The sequence below is a fragment of the Parus major genome, chromosome Z (genome assembly GCF_001522545.3).
Source record: "Parus major isolate Abel chromosome Z, Parus_major1.1, whole genome shotgun sequence".
NCBI classification, from domain to species: Eukaryota; Metazoa; Chordata; class Aves; order Passeriformes; family Paridae; genus Parus; species Parus major.
Genome location: NC_031799.1, coordinates 32545372 through 32564890, shown reverse-complemented (window position 1 = coordinate 32564890; position 19519 = coordinate 32545372). Strand labels below are relative to the sequence as shown.

The window sequence follows — 19519 nt, the reverse complement described above, 5'->3', positions numbered from 1 at the left end:
TACCTTCTTTCAGTTTAATTCCACTACTCTTTGCCCCATTGCTACATGCCCTTGTCAAAAGTCTCTCTTTAGCTTTCTTGTGGGAACAACTGATGAACTGCAAGGCTGCTCTGTGGTCTCCCTGGAGCTGTCTCTACTGCAGCTCTCCAGCCCGTCTTCCTAGGAGCGGTGCTCCAGCTCTCTGACCACCAAAATGTGTGCAGTGAGGACTTTAAGCAGGCATAAAGTGAGGTTACATATAAATTCTTACCTCTTGCCATTCTGTAGGATACCAGGACGGTGGGCAGTCAAAGCGATTACAGGCTTGCACGAGGGATGGCTTGGGTTTAGAGCACAACTCATCTGCCAAAATCACGGTCTCATTGGTCTCCCTTGACAGCAGATGAGAACAGAAGACATTTCGTGTCTGCAAACCAACCCCACAGGTAAGACTGCAAGTGCTCCAATTCCCAATCTCCCATCTGTGAAGGGAACAGCAGAGAAAATCTTACACACAGAATAAATTCACCTTAATTTTTCTCTTATTATGACAGATGGAGTGAAGAAACAGTAAATGAAAGGGAATTTTCCTTCTCTGATCAATGTGACGCTGGTAGCTGGAGGATGAATATTTGTAGTTCTGAATTTTCATTTCTTGTCAGAAGTTCTTGGACTGCAAGTCTCTGGGATTCCTGCAATATCACAGGAAGTGCTTTGTGTCCTACAGTAGGATTTTTTTTTTGTCTGTAGGAGCATGGACAATGTATTTCAAAATAGAGTGGAATTAATTAATTGTTGTTTCTCCCCCTATCTTAAACAAAAAATAAAGGAAGATATTAACAAATGTTTAATTAAAAGAATGTAAAACTGAAATACTGAGCACAAATTTCTGTGGTATTCCTGAATGACTTTTCTGGGTTGTTGAGATAGAAGGTACTAAGGCCTTGAGAGATAGAAAGGGAAGGCAGGGGATCATCTTCTACCTCTGGATGAACATCTGTCACTGAACTAGATCCTCTGTGAACTAGCTGTGTAAATCCTGCATCAACAGGATTGTTGATAAATGTATTTCAGTGTTCATCACCTTAAATCCAGATTTCTGATATTTGAAACAAATATTGATATTGTACAACCCTGAATTCTGCTAGCTAAACACAGAAAATTGTTTAAAATACTATGCCTTCCACTCAAGTCTCAGCTAGAAAGCACTTCAGAGATATGTAGAAAAGTATAAAAATATCAGTCCTATATTCAGAAAGAAAATACAAGAAAATAGCCTCCCCAAAAAATTCATGCAAAACTGTAAGCTGACCTGGAAATACTGTTAAATCCAAAATTAAAGCATAAAAGTCAGATAGTGTCATGTTTTCTAAATCTGAAGATTAGCTTCCTTTCCATGACATTATTGAAACTGATTGCTGAGGTAATAAATTAAAAATTTGGGAAAAGGAAGGCTCAGAGAACTCGTCTTTGAAGAAAGTAAATCCAGGCAGAAGCTTAAAGAGAGTGATTATGAAGGAGGACACCCTTAGGCTCCAAATAGAATGGTGTCAGAGTATGAGGGAAAGTTATGAAACATGTCAGCAGAATGAAGAAGATTTTGTGGAAGAAGCAGAGAAAAACAACTCTGATGCTCTGAGATCTGCAGTCAATGGAAATAGCTTGGTGCATGTAAAACACATTACATTAGCAAACACATCACACAAACTATTTAAGATTGTGCTATCCTACAATCCCTGAAAAATTCTAAACTCTTTTTATTTTATAAAGTTGTTTTTTGAGCATGTTTCCTCCCTTTCAAGTAACACCCTTAAAAAATTTAAAGAGCTAGCACATATGAATTTTTTTCCTCCCTAGATGATATCCTGATGGACCAAAGGCACATTGCTCCTCTACTGTACTCCATCTGCTGGTGACATTCTCAGATTTTATAAAAGGAAGCATCCTGAACCTCACTGTAAATGCTAAAAATGGTGTAGTTTGCTTTTAGACAATATTCTTGGTTCTGTTAGTAGCAATGACAACAATTTGTTTAACCCTTTCTAGTAATAAATGAATCTTGCATACTGAGTTATAAGTCCCTGTGGTCACTTTCTGGGCCATAATACACTGAAGGACACTAATCTGAACACATGCAATGGGAACTATTTATCAGTGGAATAGGTGTGACATATGGCTGCCAGTTAAACTAAGCTGGAATACGTTCTCCATATGAATGATCTGGAGGGAGAGGTCTTTCCAGATTTTCCCATGAAATTGTTAGAATTGATGGGAATATCATCTACCCTTCAGTTTTGGCACAATCTAAAATAAGACATTTGATTAGGTGGTGAAAAGAAGGCATTTTCTTACTTCAGAATCTATTGTGATACAGGGTTAGTTGCCAAAGTTTCTTTTTTTTCAAGTGCTGGCAGTAGCTGTTGACTCAAGCAACATTTTGTTTGTTATTGCTATAAGTGCAAATGTTTCTGTTGGCAATTCATATCTCAGTTGCTGGCAAGCCTAAACCCTTTGGACATCTTGGCTTCTTCAGAAGAGGGGTGTCTGTCTGTTCCAGAAAGAAATGCTTTGTTTCCGTAAAGAGAAAGGATTTGTTTTTCCTGTGTTTGAAATTTCTAAATGTTGGAGGTTGCATCTGTTGCCCTAACTATAACTAGGTAGGTTATAACTAGGTACCCATAACAAACATCAGTTTGTTCACATTTCTTTCCAGCTGCATTAAGGAGTAGTTTCCTTTGAGGAGCTCACGAACGGTGGGGTTAAATACCTCTTACCCTTGTACTTCTGTAGCCCCAAGTGACTTTTGCAGGCTTCACAGATGGAAAGTAAAGAATGTAGAGCAGAGCAGACAGTGTAAAGTGGAGTAGGGATGTGCTAATATCTGAATCCATAAATTATATAAATGAATTTCAAAGTCCTAAGAAGTATAGGGAAAACCAGTGATAATCTTATAGAATTACAAGGCCGTAGAAATATTTTATTTTATAACAGCTAAAGGTGATCGCGACATTTTGAATTAATATTATCCCACTAAATTTACCAATTGGTTTCTAGAATATTTGTACTGTTGGAGAAAATAATCTTAAATATATATATATATATATATATAATACTGTCTTATTTGTAATAATATATGGACAGTATATATAATACTATTTTTTGTAGTAATGTTGTTTTGCCCCTAGACTGTTATGTTATGCTAACTGAAATATGTCCTGTCCTATTTCATGTAATACTTAGCTGTGAATTCCTCTGTCTATTTTTTCTTCAGGGTGTTTTGGCCATATTTGCTTCCAATGCACAGGGCATACAAAAGAGGATGTTCTACATGCATCTGTCAATGCTAAAATAAAAATTCAAGTAGGAAAGATTCTTACACTTTAAAGGGTGAATACAGTAGTTAGAGAATCAAGCTAAAGGAACCTTGCACAAATGAAACTGGTGTCATTATAAGCTGACTGTGACTGCTGTTAAGGTAAAGACTTCAGGAAAAAGCTGCACACTTGCTAGTATATAGAACAGCTGAAAGTCATCTCTTTGGTACTTCCCATACTATTTTTCACAGCCTGGTGAAAGGATTGCATAGTTTTGGTCCAAAACATACATTTTATCCCTTCTCCTTTCTCCTTCACTAGTGCCCAAACCTAGTGCTAACACAGAAACAGCACACTTGTATTCTTATCATACACTAGGACTTTGGTGCATCTATGCTTCTGTCTAGGTCTGTCAGTTCTCCAGTTGTCCATCTCCACCTCCTAAATATCTAAGTACTAAGTACTGTATGTAAGCACAAACTAGACTTTAAAAATATTTCAACAACTGTATTTAATATAAAACAGATATCTGTAGGATATATATACGTGACTCTACTGATAGACATTAAATACATTGAATATTTAAATTGATTTAATAAAAATTATATTAGGTTAAAACCATTGAGACAGTAGACACAGCAAGCAAAGAGGAATGTAAGAGGAAAGAGCAGGACCTTGTTCCTGTCTCTTTGCTGAACTGCAGAGGTGAGTGACACCAGAACCACATGAAACACAGAAACATAGGTTACCCTGTGAGTATGGCTATATTCCCTTTGAGTCCAAACGGAATAGTCAAGTACTGGGCTGGATCATACCATTCTCCCACCTGTGTCTCAACTTCATGTTCACTATGTTCACAAAATCACAACGATACATTTGTGTGGTGTTGATTGTTTCTAGGTGATTTTTTTTTTGTTTGTTTGTTTTGTTTGGTGGTTTGTTTTTTTCCTTTCTTTTCTCCTGAATTTATTTTTTCTGAGCTTTGTCCATGCTGCCTGCTTAAGTAGTAACATTACAGCAGAGATGTTATCTTATTCTGTCTTTCTCTATCAGCTAGTGCAACAAGAGTTTCAGCTTGACAGGACCCTCAAGGCATTATTGTGTCATGGATAACAACAGGCACAATAATGCACTGTTACCTCAGTTTTGAAATGTCCCTCTCATTGCCACAAGAACTAGAGATCAGACAATACTCCTGCTGGCTAGAGAGACTAGAAAGTGGCACTGGCTAGTGAGAAGCTACTTGTGATAAGACAAGATGCTAGAATTAGTTGTTGCCCCAGTAGGGCTACAAGCCTTCAGAACAAAACACTCTCTCAACCCCCCTAGTCAGTCTGGAAAAAGTAAATGGTGTAGCTAGAACTTGTAGTCTTGAGCCCAAGCACTATGTAGGTGACAACTTTGGATTAGTTCCCATATGCACAACACATATGGTAAACCCCAAATCATTCTAAGGTGTTAGCTGGTAAAAGGAAATTTTCTAGGGATGTGGTTTAATGTTAACAGAATCCCTTCCACCAGTGCCGAGACAATTGCACAGGAAAAGTAAACACTTTCCAAGAAAAAGACCTCCCAAACTAGTTAAAAAAAAATGAAATTATTGTCATTTTTATGTGGTTAAACTGTATGAAAGTGATACAAAAGAACTCTCCTTATTTCTAAAATAAACACTCATCAGTGTAGAAAAAGTTTTGCCTGGGAGCATCTGACTTCACATCTGACATCTGCCTGTATAAAGACATTCCTCAGTGCACAAGGGCTGTGAGGCAGCTGTGTATATGTGTGTATATGTGCATACAACAGGCTGAGTAAATCACATATTACATCAATACTGGCTTCCTCTTGTCCTCTGTCAACCTGTGCATTCTCCATTTGGTCCCGAAGACTGAGAAGTCTGCTCACAGCCCATATATCTCCTCCCTTCCTTTTCCTTATGAACCTGGAACTGCATTTGTGGCAAAGTTTCATGTTTCAAGTGTGAAAGACTTTCTTGAGGCTCATTTAACAGAAATATCTTTGATTGAGTAAATATGCTCAGTATCACATCTTAAATACCATGTCAAAATGTGATCCTAAGCTCTGAACAGGAAGAAAAGACACCATCCGTTTCGTTTGGGTAGCATATTTTCCTACAGTGAAGCGACAGGACTGAGATGAGAACTCCCAAGTCAGTTCTTGACTTTACAATGAAAGTCTCAAAAACAGTGGCACAAAAGCCAGGAATTTACCTACAAGTGTTTTTCATCCAGATGTTAAATCACCCACAGTAAAGTCTGACTGCTCCTTTGAAATGGAGTACGAGAGCAAAGACCTCATCCCTGGTGTTCAAACACAGATCTGAGTTTTCTAGAAAGTGATCTCCCTAGTGCTGTGGTTCAATCTGCAGTAGACTGAACACTACAAATACACATACAGTATACACACACCTCAGACAAAAAGCGAGATTTAACTAAGCTCTGAAAAAATTAATGTTCATTAAAAAATAAAAAATGAAAATGTAAACTTTTAAATCATCACCAGCAAAACCAGAAAAACAATTTGTACTTAGAGTTGTTCAGTGCCAGCCTGACAAAATCCACTGTACAGTATCCATTGCACAGCATTGCCTCTGTGACAAGAGAACTGAACAGGCAGGAAAGGTTTCAGGGGGCTGTTGTGCACAAGGGACAAAGAGGTGCTTTCTTCAAAAGGTATCCTCCTTAAAGTGAAGGAAGTCCATTAAAGATATACAGACAACACACATAAGCAGATCAAAGGCTCAGTGAAAGTGCTCTGGCAGGTGACCTGTGCTCTGTAAACTTTCTGATATCAATTAACATTGCAGTTCATTATAGCTGGTTGTGGCAGGGAGCCAGCATTTATATAACAGAGACAAACAAAGAAACATAGTGAAGAAACTCAAAAGTCAGAGAAGTACAGAGGGTAAAAGGAATATTCAGTAACTATACAACTGACAATTCTGATTGCTAGAGGAACATGACATGCTTCAAGCAAAATTTATAACATTCTGCACTTTAAAAAAAGTCTTGCTCTCCCTTGAGTTGGAGATAGAGAACATCAACTGTTCAGACAGGACAGAAAAGAAAGTTTGTGTTCCTCTGCCAACACTTTGAAAGTGGGAGGTGGTGCAGTGGGTCTTTCAGGGGACTTTTGCAGGTATAGATTGCATGGGCCAACATAGGAACATGAAAAGGCAGCTTCAGGTAAGCAAACTGGTTTGGCAGAGAACTTGTTTGAGGGATTAGCAGACACACTGGGTACTGAAAGGTGCCTCACATAAGACTTTTTTTCTGGTTAGTAACTGCAGCATTGAGATAATTGACAGCAAAGGCTGTCTTTAATATAACTGCACAGGGCAGGTTAGGTTTGAAAAGAAAAATGAGTGTCAGTGTAGATTTGGGCTTATGCTTAAAGCAGCAACTTGTTACAAGGATGTGAGTTACAATGAAAATAGATCCTTGGTAGGCCTTTCAAGAATGAAACAGCACCTAAGGAAAAGAGTAAATCAGTGTAAAGGTGGAAAGCTGGTTAAGAAATACTACTGGGAGGTTTGAGGAATAGAACAAAAATTGCACAAGTGGAACTTGTAACAGGAGATGGCAGAAGATGAATGAGGAGTCCCTGGAGGAAACACACTGAGAACTACAGCAGGGTGAGAATGTACATTGCCCTAAACATACATTGAAGCAGAAGCACAAGAACAATTAATTTATGAAATAAATTTTGCATATCAGTCTACATGATTCTTTTGCAAAGAAGCAACAAAAAATGTCCTGGTTTCTGCTCAGGTAGAGTTAATTTCTACTCTAAAACTAGTCAGATTCAGTGTGAGAATAATGTTGATAACACACTGAAATTTTGTTTGCTGCTAGGTAGTGTTTATACTAAGTTAAGGACTTTTTTATGTCTGGTGCTCTGCCAGTGAAGAGGATCAGCAAAAAAAAAAAATCAGTGAAGGAGCCAGGACACCAGGACATGTGACCCAAAATGGTCAAATAGATATTGGATACTTCAGAATGTCATGCCTGATATGTAAACCGGAGAAGTTATGCAGAAGAGGGGTTGTTTGGGGTGTAGAGATGGGGCTGAACATAGGTCAGAAGCTGAGCAACTGTATTGTGCATCTCTCGTTCTTCCTTGTTTTTCTTCCCCTCTTACTATCTTTAACACCCTGCTGCCCATGGCAGAGCTGCTTTATGTTGAAGCTCCCTAGCTCTTTTCACACTGGTGCTTTCCATGTAGGATTATATCATAAAACAATACCTTTTCTTTAGACTTACCTTTACACCATATGGAAAATGTTAAAAAAAAACAGCTGTTCCTGAGGAACACAAGAAGATTAAAGATAGCAGAAGAGAAAGAAAGAAAAAGCTCAGCAGCTGAGAAAGATGTGTGGTCAACTGACATTTTGAATCTGAAATTCCTTCTAAAATAAAACTTAAAAAAAATCAGATAGTTGAAAATGGATGTAGATGACACAGAAATAATATACAAAAAGCCTGACTTCACAAATTGTAAGATCAATATTAATGAACCATGCGATTTTGTCCCACAGAGTAACAAGACTCTCCCTAAACCTAAAGAAGCCTTTGCTGAAATGATAAGGGCAGGAAAGAAGTAAAGATGTCACTGGATTGAATGGAAGAAGCAAGCATATTCAAGAATGAGAGTGTTCAGATAACAGTGACTGGGTTTCAGTAATTCTCTAGCAAGTCCAAGTGTTACAAGCAGGACTGACACAAAAACAGCAGGTAACATGAGCTTCTTGCTGACCTGGCTGGCAGCAATACAGGGATAATATTTTCAACAGGATGAACTATTCCTGAACTATTTCACAAGGGCAGAAGATACAAACAGACTGTCTCTCAAAATCAGGCATACAGAGTGTTTGTCTAGTGTTTTTAGTGGGGGAAAGGCAGAACAGTAGAATTAAAAAATATATCTATATTTATATCTATATGGTATTGTGATTGAACTCAGGAAATTCATAATGTCTGCTTACATTCCATTATGCTCTGCTTTGAGTTCCCTTCAATGTCTTTCTTGCAAAATACTGTTAAAAAGGCAGTCCAAGAATTTTTTTTCCAAGGGTGCATCCAGAACCAGTATAATACACTGAAATTTATATTTATTTATAAATATGTTTATATTATAGATAAATTATATATAATGTATGTTTTATATTATATATTTATATTTATATTTATATTTGTATTTATCATGAGGGACCTGGAAAAGATCAAAATGTGGGTCAATGGGAATCTCATGCACAGTCAGAGCAACCCCTTGTTCCAATACAGGCTATGGGATGGACAGATGAGGAGCAGCCCTGGGGAGAAGGACTTGGGGGTGCTGGTGGATGGGAGGCTGGGCATGACCCAGCCATGGGCACTCCCAGCCCAGAGAGCCAAACGTGTCCTGGGCTGCATCCAGAGCAGCGTGGGCAGCAGGGCCAGGGAGGGGATTCTGCCCCTCTGCTCTGCTCTGCTGAGACCCCTCCTGGAACCCTGCATCAGCTCTGGGGTCCCAGCACAGGAAGGGCGTGGAACTGCTGGAGAGAGTCCAGAGGAGGCTATGAGGATGACTGGAGGGATGCAAAAATTCTCCTGTGTGGAAAGGCTGAGAGAACTGGCATTGTTCAGCCAGGAGAAGAGAGGGCTTTGGAGTGACCTAACTGCAGCCTTCCAAGTACCTGAAGAGAGCATTCAAGAAAGATGGAGTGAGACTATTTACAAGAGCTTAGTTACAGGACTAAGGGAAATGGCTTCAAACTGAAAGTAGATTTAGATTAGATTTTGGAGAAAAGTCTTAACTGTGAGGGTGGTGAAACCACCAGAGGTTTCCCAGAGAAACTGTGGATGTGCCATCCCTGCAGGTGTTCAAGACCAGGTTGGATAGGACTCTGATCAACTTGGTCTAGTTGAAGATGTCTCTGGCCATGGCAGGGTTGCGGGAAATACATGATCTTTAAAGTCCTTTCCAAGGCATTCTATGATTCTAATCCTTTGTACTTAATATTTTGAGATCCTGAAACTGACCAATAATGTTTTTAGTAGCTCACTCACTCTTCTCTGTTAAAATATGCTTTTTTTTCACATCAGCATTCAGAGACCAAACATACAGGTGTTCCTCACTTAGAGTGGGGAGGCTCTAAACTCATGGTATACCCACAAAATCCTCAAAAACAACTATTTTAGTCAGATTCATGGTAGTATCAAATTATTCTGACTCAATGGAAGGAAAAATTCTATTCAAAGTGTTGGTACCATAAAAGTTATGATGTACATAGACAAAATTAAAAGTATACACATTGTATCTCCATCCTAACTGCTATATCTGCATAGGTTTGTGTGCAGAATCCACATACTACAGAATGGCAACTCAATGAACTTCTCCAAATTTTCCTGAGTGAGAAGCTGGTGTCTTTGAACTTGCAGAAAATAATGAATTAAGACAGTACAGTTTGTTTCCTCATGGGAAAGGAAATTAACTTGTTTGATGTACCTCAAAATCTTTGTTCAGACCAGAACAGTGTAAGCATTATAATTAAACAAACACACTTCCATACAATATAATTACAATATTGCAAATATGTGGATCTGCTGGTGGTAATTAGATGTGCAGACCTCTGAGTTCTTCAAGTGTCTCCCAAAACTGTGGATGACTAAGACCTACTAACAGTTGGTTAGAATATACAATACATCAGCTTAGTCACAATTCTAATGGGTAATTGCACATTGAAGATAGAAATTTTCATGGACACAAATAGGTCTTGCTGTGCTTCTGGAGGTGTGACAGACCTACTTGGCAGATAGAGAATTCATCCTTTAATCAGTCTGACTCCTTTAATAGGTATTTAATTCACTCCAAATTGAATGGAAATGAGGGCACCTTCTCCATTTATTTCATGTGTGAATCTTTCTGATGAGTAGCTATGTTACAGAGCTGTACAATATATTTTCAAGAATTAGGGCCATATTATTATTTTCTTTTAAATATCTTAACTTTCATCCATAAAGGTTTATTGATTTTAAAATACTGGGTATTCCTGAGACTTTTACAAATTACTTCAGCAATACTCTAAGTGGAAGATATAGTGGTACTGATAATTTCACCCTATTTTAAAGGAAGTGGAGATGCATTGTAAAATCAACCATTTAAAAGACCCTGTAGTCTGTTTCACATGTTAATGCTGAAGTGAAAAAGTTAATCCTGTTCATTATACTACAGAATGTTTAACTTCATATTTGGTGCTAAAGGAAAGACATGCTTTTTTTGCTGCTGTTAGGAAAGCTTTGGGGAATGAAATCCTGCTGCTGAGGCATTAAATAAACACCCAAGAAAAAAGAATAAATTTGGAGGAAAAAAATGAGGAGTAGAAGCTAAGGTGTGAAACACTGGAGTGAGATGGTATTTTTTAAAAATACTGAAAAATATCAAGTGGGAGTGAATCCTAAATACTGGCATAAGTGAAGAGAAGGTTTAGAAGAAATGGACTGTATTAAGGTGATGAAACTCAGAAAATTGACTGTGCCAGGAAAAAAAAATTAAGAATAAGTCTGCTCTTCAGAGGAGCTCATTAAGTCCCTAGTATGAGTTAAAGCTAATACTCATCACAATCCAAGCTATAACAAAACTTGTGTTCGGTCATGGCAAAACTGTTTCAACACAAAGGTGTACTAACTTGAAGAAATTTGTGAACTGGAGATCTGGGTAGAGGAAAATAATCTATCTAGGTACACAGTATTCTGATAAAGAAGTGTGATTTATTACTCCAAGTAAGAAGGATATATGGTATAAGTTACTAAAAGAAATAAATTGTAATTGCACTCTAATATTTTATGAAAATAGTAGTCTGATGGGAATACAAGCTGAAATGAAGGAAAATGTCTCTTAACTAATCCTATCTAATGAAGAAACCATCATATTATTTAGAAGTGCAAAATAGCTGAGGAAGACCTCTGAAATCTTAAACTAGAAGATCTGGAAGGGTGTGATGGAGGCTCCAGAGCTCCTCTGACCTTCCGAACTTGCAAGCTGCTCTGCTTCACATTTTGATATGACACACATGGCTGAAAAGGATCTTTCTGGGGACGTCACTATAACTGTAGCTGAGTAAAGGATGCTGAGGAGCCAGAGAGAAAGGGGAAGGGAATGCTGTCAGACACATCTTGGACAATCTCTTGAGAGCCAGAAAGAGTGCAAAGCAGGAGATTATATTATAGAAATGGGGAGAGAAATGCTTTTAGGTCACAGATTAATATGTTTTAAGGCCAGGGTGGTATTACAGTGGTGGGGGTAGGCACGCAGGTAATGAAGATAAGAGCACAACAGAGTCACCTAGGGAGGGCAGCTTGTTTAGATGTCCTTGTATAGGCCTATGTTTAGCATACTAAAGCTAGGGAATAAATGACCTTATAATTGTCTCACCAAGTCCATGACTTCTGTCTAAGACGTTTCTCAAACTGAAGGCTTCAAATAAGGGTGAATATTTCCTGTGTGACAGCATATTCCTTCTGATGGCTGATTCTCCAACCTCTTCCACCACAGTCCAAGCTGGGGTCTGTGATCCCAGGAGGTGCTGTGGGCTACATTTTAAGAGGATCTCAAAGACATTCTCAATGCACTTCAGCTAAAAATAGACCTAAACGTGTCCTATTTAAAAAATAAATCACTTGTTTGTGAGGATTTGAAAACCTGCCTGTGTCACAAAGACACAGTAATACCAGCTTTGCATCATTAATGCTAATTCTAGCTTACAACTCTGAAAAAAACACCAAACTGCAAGAACTGGTAGTTCTTAACAATAACAAAAACTGGTATCCCCCACCAGTAAGGCTATGGTGCAATATCTGTAGACATAATGACTTGCAGACCTTTTAACCTTTTTCATGAACTCGATAGAGATGCTCTAATATTTCACCCAACCAATGCAAAAGACATCTGCATTGACACCCTTCCACACATGGGTCACCTTTAATGGATTAGAGAAAGCTCTGGCCCTTTCACACATATTGAATTAATTTCAGATTGCTGATGGGAGCATGACTTAGTGTAAGTCTGACCTATCACCAATTGAATGCATTGAAAAATGTTGATTTTCTATCCTTTGTAGTTTAGCTGGGAAATGGAGCAAAACAGATGACAATACCACATTTACCAAATAAATATTAAAATAATAACAGATGATTCATCACACAAACACAAATCAAGCTGACACAGAAGAAAAGAAAAAGAAAGAGAAAAAACTCCAAACCTATGCAATGGTAGAAGCCAGAATAACTCAGACAACGTTTGCCTTTTTGGTCAGGTATCAGAACCACTCAGATGGTTTCCTATGTTTTTGTGCAAATCACACAGGCTTGAAGTGATAAAGGGAGACTGCTGAGGTGAAATTGTGTGCTATTCCTAGAGCCATCTGCTTTCTCTTCTTCTTTTTTTTTTTTTCCCCTTCATTTTGTGGAATTCAGCTGTTCTTTGTTGCACAGAAATAAAAGTTCAGTTTTGAAAATATTCATGAACAAAGCTGTAAAAATTGCCTGTAATTTCCTCTATTTTCAGCCATCTGGTTTTCATTGCTTTGATTCTCTCTTCCCTAGTCCATACATGTTTACCAAATCTTTTCAACACGCATTGACCAAATTATTGAGCAGTTATAATTAATAACAGAGTTACAACATTCTCTTTCACCCCTTTGGTAGAGCTAGTTGGCTCACCATGAGGTGCTCATGCTGTTGCTCTTATAAACAAGAGCAATTATATCTGATTAGATGATGACTGCCTCGGTAATTAGAGCTGTGGAGGCTGAGGAAAAGGCACATTTTGGGTGTGAGTAGTTTTGTTGTTGAAGACAGCCAAGCTAACATTGAAACAGGGTTCTTCTAATTGTTTTCTTGGTAATTTAGAATACAAACATAGCAATTAGCAAAACTGAGTGATCTTCCCTTTTGTTTTTTTTTTCACTTAGAGAAGAAACTTCTAGACATTGAACAGCTATTCTGAGCTAACTTCTGGAAGACCGTGCTCTGCTCAGTTATTGCTATGTAATTCTTCAAGTGGTACAGCTTGACTGACACAAATTAAGTAACTGAACAACTGAATTAAAATTGCCATAGTCTTCATTCCTCTCTTTCCTGCAGAAAGCATGCTGGCTCTCCTAGTACACCAAAACAAGCTATTTCCTTTTCCTAGAAATATTAAACCAAGTTAATGAAAACAAATTTTGCTCTGTAACTATTGTGTTGAAAGTCAGTTATTAGCTCCCAACTTATCAATCAGCTCTGCAGTGTTTCCCATTTTCTTAATTCAGTTCAAAATGGGAAATTTTGTTACATTGTTTTCCAGGAGAAAAGGGTCTGGACTCTTTTTCTGCTATTGTTCTTGAAGCAATAAGCAAAAAACTCTCAACAAAATCTGAAACCCCAGGAGACTCAGTTGGGATTTGAATATAGAGGAAATATTCCAATTTTTAGTGTGCAACTCTTCCTGATTTTTAATCTTTCTTCTGTAAGAATTTTAAGTATGGGATTTTTCTGTCTCCATACAGCTGTGCATATCTGAAGACAGATTTCTGTGGTTTAGTTTTTGTCTCTCTTCCATGTACTCAGAATAGTACTGTGCTAATATATTAAGCCAGAATTCCAAAGAAAATTTCAAAGCATTCTCAGCTGCTGCACAAGCACCATTACCTCTCAATGTTTTCATAAATGTGAAGTATATTGCCAGTATATTCTACCTTTTACCATATTCTGTTCCAACACAGACCAGGGCAATTAGGGATTGAAAAGGTTGATGATACTATAGGTTAATTTCAAGTATTAAGTGAGTAATTAAGTTATCTAGTCTATCCACATATAATTTCAGTAAGGAGCAAAATGAACAGCAACAGTGGAGATCCTTTTAGTATCATTCTTCTAAAGTGACCAAAAGAAAAAAGATGGAACAAAACCAGAATGAAATTACTCTTCGCCTACTACTGCAACAATATCATTCTTGAGGTCCATGTCTTCTAACCCTCCAGAAAGGCTGATGAGATTCTGTAGTTCAGTGCTTTTGTCCATTTTTTGTCCATTTTTATAGTTGTAAAACAACTAAAACAATTGTTTACAGCTTACATGACTAACCCTTGGAGAGGCTGCAGAGTAGCCTTATATGTAACCAAAAATGCCTGTAGCAGAAGCAACATTAAGCTTTGAAGTTTTAACATTTAAATGTTTTCCCTCTACAGCTAAGCAAGATCTTTAACTGTACTAAATTTTAGACATAAACATTAAATTCTAAGCACACTGGGCTATTTAGGTTCAAGAAATGCCACTGGAATAATTTGTCTAAATATATTAGGAGAGAATTTTTATTCTCTTGGGCAAGACTTCTCAGCCTTTTCTTCATGCTATGGACAATATTTCCTTGTCTACCAAGACATTCATCACCATCTCAGTTGCCTTTTCAGTGGAATGCCTCCTCTACCCACAACAACTGCATGCTCCAGCAGGCACTTACACATAAAGAATATTTTAGGAAAGTGGTTTTTATAATTTAGGCTTCTGTTAACACACTTAGGCAGCTGGAAAGCAGAGAGAAGAGCCAGCACTATGAGACCAGCCAGCTCTCTCTATAAGTCATCAACAAGAGCTCTGGGAAGTATCAATGGTTCACAGATTTTGGAAACTCCTGTAGAAGAGATCTAAGTTCACAGCCACAGTGTATTATAATTTTTGGACTTTCAGTGGGTAGAAATGCCTTCATCAGCATACATAAGGACATGATTTTAGCCTTAATTTCCATCAGACTCCTGGATCAAAATTTCATGAATTAGAATTTTGAAGTATCTTATGATTTAAACAAGGAGAAAATCTTAATTTAAACAAATAATCCTTTATTTTTTCCTTTTTAAAAAAGTATTAAAGTGGCTGTAAATAATGATTATAAAGCAAATTTTTTATACACTATCTGTTTCATTAATATACTATTGTATTTAACACAGTGACATTGGTAGTTGTAGCTCTTCAGAAACTTGGAGGAAATAAGGCAATTATCCCATCACAGCCTGCCTGGGAGACACATCAACTTCTCTTGTTGACTCTCTTTCCATTAGCCCCGCTGCCTGCAGTCTGCAGGCCTGCTTGTTCTGACCAGAGGAACTGTTTTGCAGAATATGTGCTGTTCTTCATCCTGGGCCTGCAGACAGGCAATTTCCTCCAGACTGAGGGGGCTTCAGAAGAGAAGTTGTATATACAGGGGAGAGAGTAATTTCCCCTTTCCTCAAGTGCAGCCCTAGGGGTGGATTAAAGCTGCTTAGTCTTCTCCCTCTGCGTCAATCCCCTTTCACCTCTGCTTCACAGACTGACTCTCACCTGCAGTATGAGCCTCCTGTAATTCATGGAGGGAAATGCATGCTTATGGCTGCCTTAAACTAGATCCACTCTGGTTAGCAAGGTGACCACAGCACTATAGATAGTCACACAGATTAATTCAAGAAGTATTTATGCAATTACTCAGGATGCTTTTATAAAAGAAGTACCATAAATACTGGCCTACACGAGTGTGCTTTGTTTTTTCTTATCTACTGAGTACTTATTTTTCATGTCAGAATTTGTGGATGATCAATACTCTACCATGCACTCTCAGCAACAGAGATGTTTCTACCTATGAATTACAACAGGACCTCCACCTACAAAGAAATTTTCAAACATTTATATAATATTTGTGTGTTATTTTCAGCAATAAAGAAAACTTAACAAAGTTAGGGTTGAAGTATCCTCACACACAATATTTGTAATGCTTTGGTAAAGAAATTTCAACCTATTTGTCACAAATTCAAAATCCTGATTACCAACCAAACCATTATTTTTGTCCTTATTGTTATTTCATGCTGGTCCTCTTTCATCTTTAATGTAAACTGTCTCTGTGTATCCCAAATTTACTATTATCCATAACAACATACCCCTCTGTAGCCTGTTGTCATACAGATCATACATACATCTATCAATAAATGCTCTAAGGTAAATCAACCACCTGGATAATGCTCAGTGTTTTAAATAGTCCAGAGTTATACAACAATGTATTTAAAATCTACAGTGTCACAATGGAGTAAATGCACCTGTGTACAGCTGGGGAAAAACAATATATATACAGTACATTTTATAGACTTGACAGGCCATATTTAAATAAACCATAAGAATGTCATAACAGCTATTTTCTGTTGTCAAGGGTTCAGATGCGAATCTCTGCAGAGAAATATCTGCTGTTTCTAGGGTCACGATTGTGGAAACTGCCCGAGGCCAGAGACAAGCCGGTTCTGAAAAATCTTTCTGAGAGGGGATGTTGAAAAAGTCTCTTTAAACTTGACAAAACTCTGGGCAAAGTTAAGCTAATTCATAAACTGCCTACTTGAAGGACTTGAAGAGGCAAAGTCTGAATTTTGCCCTTTGGTCTTACTGCTGTTTTGTACTTCCTGCTCAATATGACTGTGGCAGGAAGAGGATGCAAGCCCCTGCATCTGAGAAAGGTATGCTTGAGGCAGTGTGTATCTCCAGACTGAAAGACAATAGAGTTTGGGGTCACTTAAAATTATGCCTACCTTGGGGGGCAGGGGTCCAGGCTACAGGCCTTCAGCAGCTGTGGAGGACGACGGCTGCTAACACACAGTGCTTCGTCTGCAAGCTCCCTAGTTTGTTTGTTCAGACAGGTCACCACAGCCTCCTGGACACCTGCACACAACAAATAATGGTCACAGCCAGCTCTCTGTACCTGCAGGGGCAGCCAGGGTCAGGGGTGGTCCCAACAGGACCAGCAGAGCTGCAGCAGGTGATGACACCCAGCTGGGGCTGGCAGCTCTGGGGCTGCAGTCCCAGCTCTAGACTTGTCATTGCTCTCAGTCTCTCTGAAAGGTTTCCTAGTGCTGCAGTAAGGAGTCCATGACTTCATTCACAGCTGACATCCCTGGACAGAAAATTGTCCAGCGCTCTCATGTTTTCATTTTGCACAAAGTGCAATGAGGTGCTTTATTTTCCAGGCCAAGCAGGCTAAGGTGTGAAGATGGCCATGGATTTCATTTTAATCAATATGACTTCTACACATCCAAAAGCAGAATAAAACATGGTCAGACAATTCAGCTGTTCTCAGTTTACTCTTCTGCATCCATGGGCCTGCATCCAAACTAAACCTGCAGGGATGTCTGAGAGCTGGGAAAGGATAGGTTAGAGAGAGCTGGGAAAGAACAGTCACTGTTGGGACTAAGAGAAACTGGAAGATTTGGTTATTATGGTTTAACTTAGAAATTCCTTGTTAAATCCAAAATCCTTATATAGTCTATGGTATACCAATTACTCTCACTTTTCCTATGACTAGGGGCATCACTGGTTTTTTGGATCATAAGGTTAGAAAGCTAGAACATCAGGGATTGCAACATTATGTGCCAAGGGAAGAGGACTGGATGAGAAAGAACCTATTTCCCCATGAATAAAAGGGGTCTGAGGGGGGTCTGAGGATAATAATTTGCCTGAACTTCCTGAGAATCTAATCCACAGTGGTTAAAATACAATGAAAATATGTTTCTTACATTCATTCCTGTGTTCTGAGTTAGAAAAAGATTAGCTGAACTCCCGACAATTAAATTATAGTTTCAAAAACATCACTTTCCCAAAACATCTCACAATTTTTTAAGACACTAATGTGAAGGGAAAAAAACCCAAATCAAAACAAAGTGTTGTAAGACCTTAAAGACCACCAAAAACAGTGTCACAGAGGTAACATTATCTTTTGGTGTTTCTAATGCCAGAGCACATGTCATTAGGCAAAAAATTACTTCATATCCTTCAAGAGGACCAAAGTGCTGATCACAGTTCCTATGTTCCTGACACTATTCACAGATTCATTCTCCTTAATCTCAGTACAGGCTGAGGGACCCAGATAAGAGGACTGTTAACCATTTTTTTGGCTGCTATGTGTGTAAGCCTATTAAGGTCATGGCTATGACAAAAGACCATGCAGTGTGTCTCCCATATCCCAGATACTGAAAAAAATAAAGAAATCGGACAGTTTTGGACGTGGACACCAACATCAAAATTACCGAAGTCCCTGTAGCCAGCCAATGCTGTTGGGCGTTTCCCTCTTTACAAAGTGGCCCCATATTTTCTATTTTGCTACTCAAGTCAGCTCTCAAAAGACTCAAGAAAAATTGTAAAAAGGATAGCCTGTTGAGCAAAAGGCAGTGATTTGTATCTAGGAAAACCAACTTACAAAACTTATGTATATGAACAAGATGTTCACTTCCCTGTCATGTTCATTATTTTTCTAGCTCAATCATTTCTCTGTTGAGCATATAATCACATTGTGTGCAGAAAGCACAGGCATTTGGATTCTCCAGAAGGGAATACTCCAGGCTGAAGAACAGAGGTGGTTCTCTACCTGATGGGAAATGGCACTGTGTTCAGATTACTGGTCTCTGTTTTGGATGGAACATCTGTGCAGGCCTGACATCAAGACCAATTTGATGAAGCCAGGAAAAAGGACTGCTGATCCAGAGGTACGGAAACCATGAAAGTATTTTTCCAAACTCTGTGGAAAGAAACCACTGATTTCTGCCACGTGCTGGTTGACATGTTCCCGTTTCTTAGGCATACAGCTCACTCACTTTCTGTATGTCCTTCTCAGATAAAATTTTGTAAACTGAGTGTACATCCACAGTTTCAGTTTCTCCTCTCTGAAGGGTGTAACTAATGAACTCTCAACTAATTACCATCAAATTAACACTTTTCTATTGTCTGTTTCAATGTTGACTACTGAAAAGTGATGTGACTATGAAAGTGACTATGAGGGCTGAATTCAACATTTTCTCCATTTCTCATGCTGATGGTTTAATGTTACCAGATTCATGTAGCCAACCTCTGATACTACTGTTCTTCAGTTTTCAGTACCTAACCAGCCTTAAACCTCCCACTAAGTTCATTCCTCATGCTCATTTCTCTCATCTAAGTAATCTCTGATTGAAATTCCAATAACTCTTGTCCATACTACAGGCATTCTATTCTATTAAAATTTGGTTTTATCTTTAAAAGGTCCTGGTAGGACCAGAAATCTTGCCTGACAGCATAGCTATCAAAGAAAAGGGTTCCTGTCTGAATATGGTTGCTAGAATGTTTATTAACAATTTTTGGCTTTAATAGCTTGTGCCAGGAATAAAAAAAAAAAAAAAAAAAAAGATAAAAAAAATCTGGCTCGCTCCA

The 19519-nt window shown here is 38.3% G+C and overlaps 1 protein-coding gene across 2 annotated transcripts in view; it reads right to left on the bottom strand.

Annotated features, from left to right (window-relative positions):
* The window catches only part of ADAMTSL1 (ADAMTS like 1), a 387761-nt gene that overhangs the window by 50930 nt on the left and 317312 nt on the right, over nt 1–19519 (bottom strand). For both annotated transcript variants that reach the window (XM_015614942.3, XM_015614944.3), the window contains 2 exons: nt 16873–17002; nt 251–461 (listed from right to left, as the gene is read on the bottom strand). In XM_015614942.3, coding sequence (XP_015470428.1) covers nt 251–461; nt 16873–17002 — 341 coding nt within the window. The remainder of the gene's footprint in view (nt 1–250; nt 462–16872; nt 17003–19519) is intronic.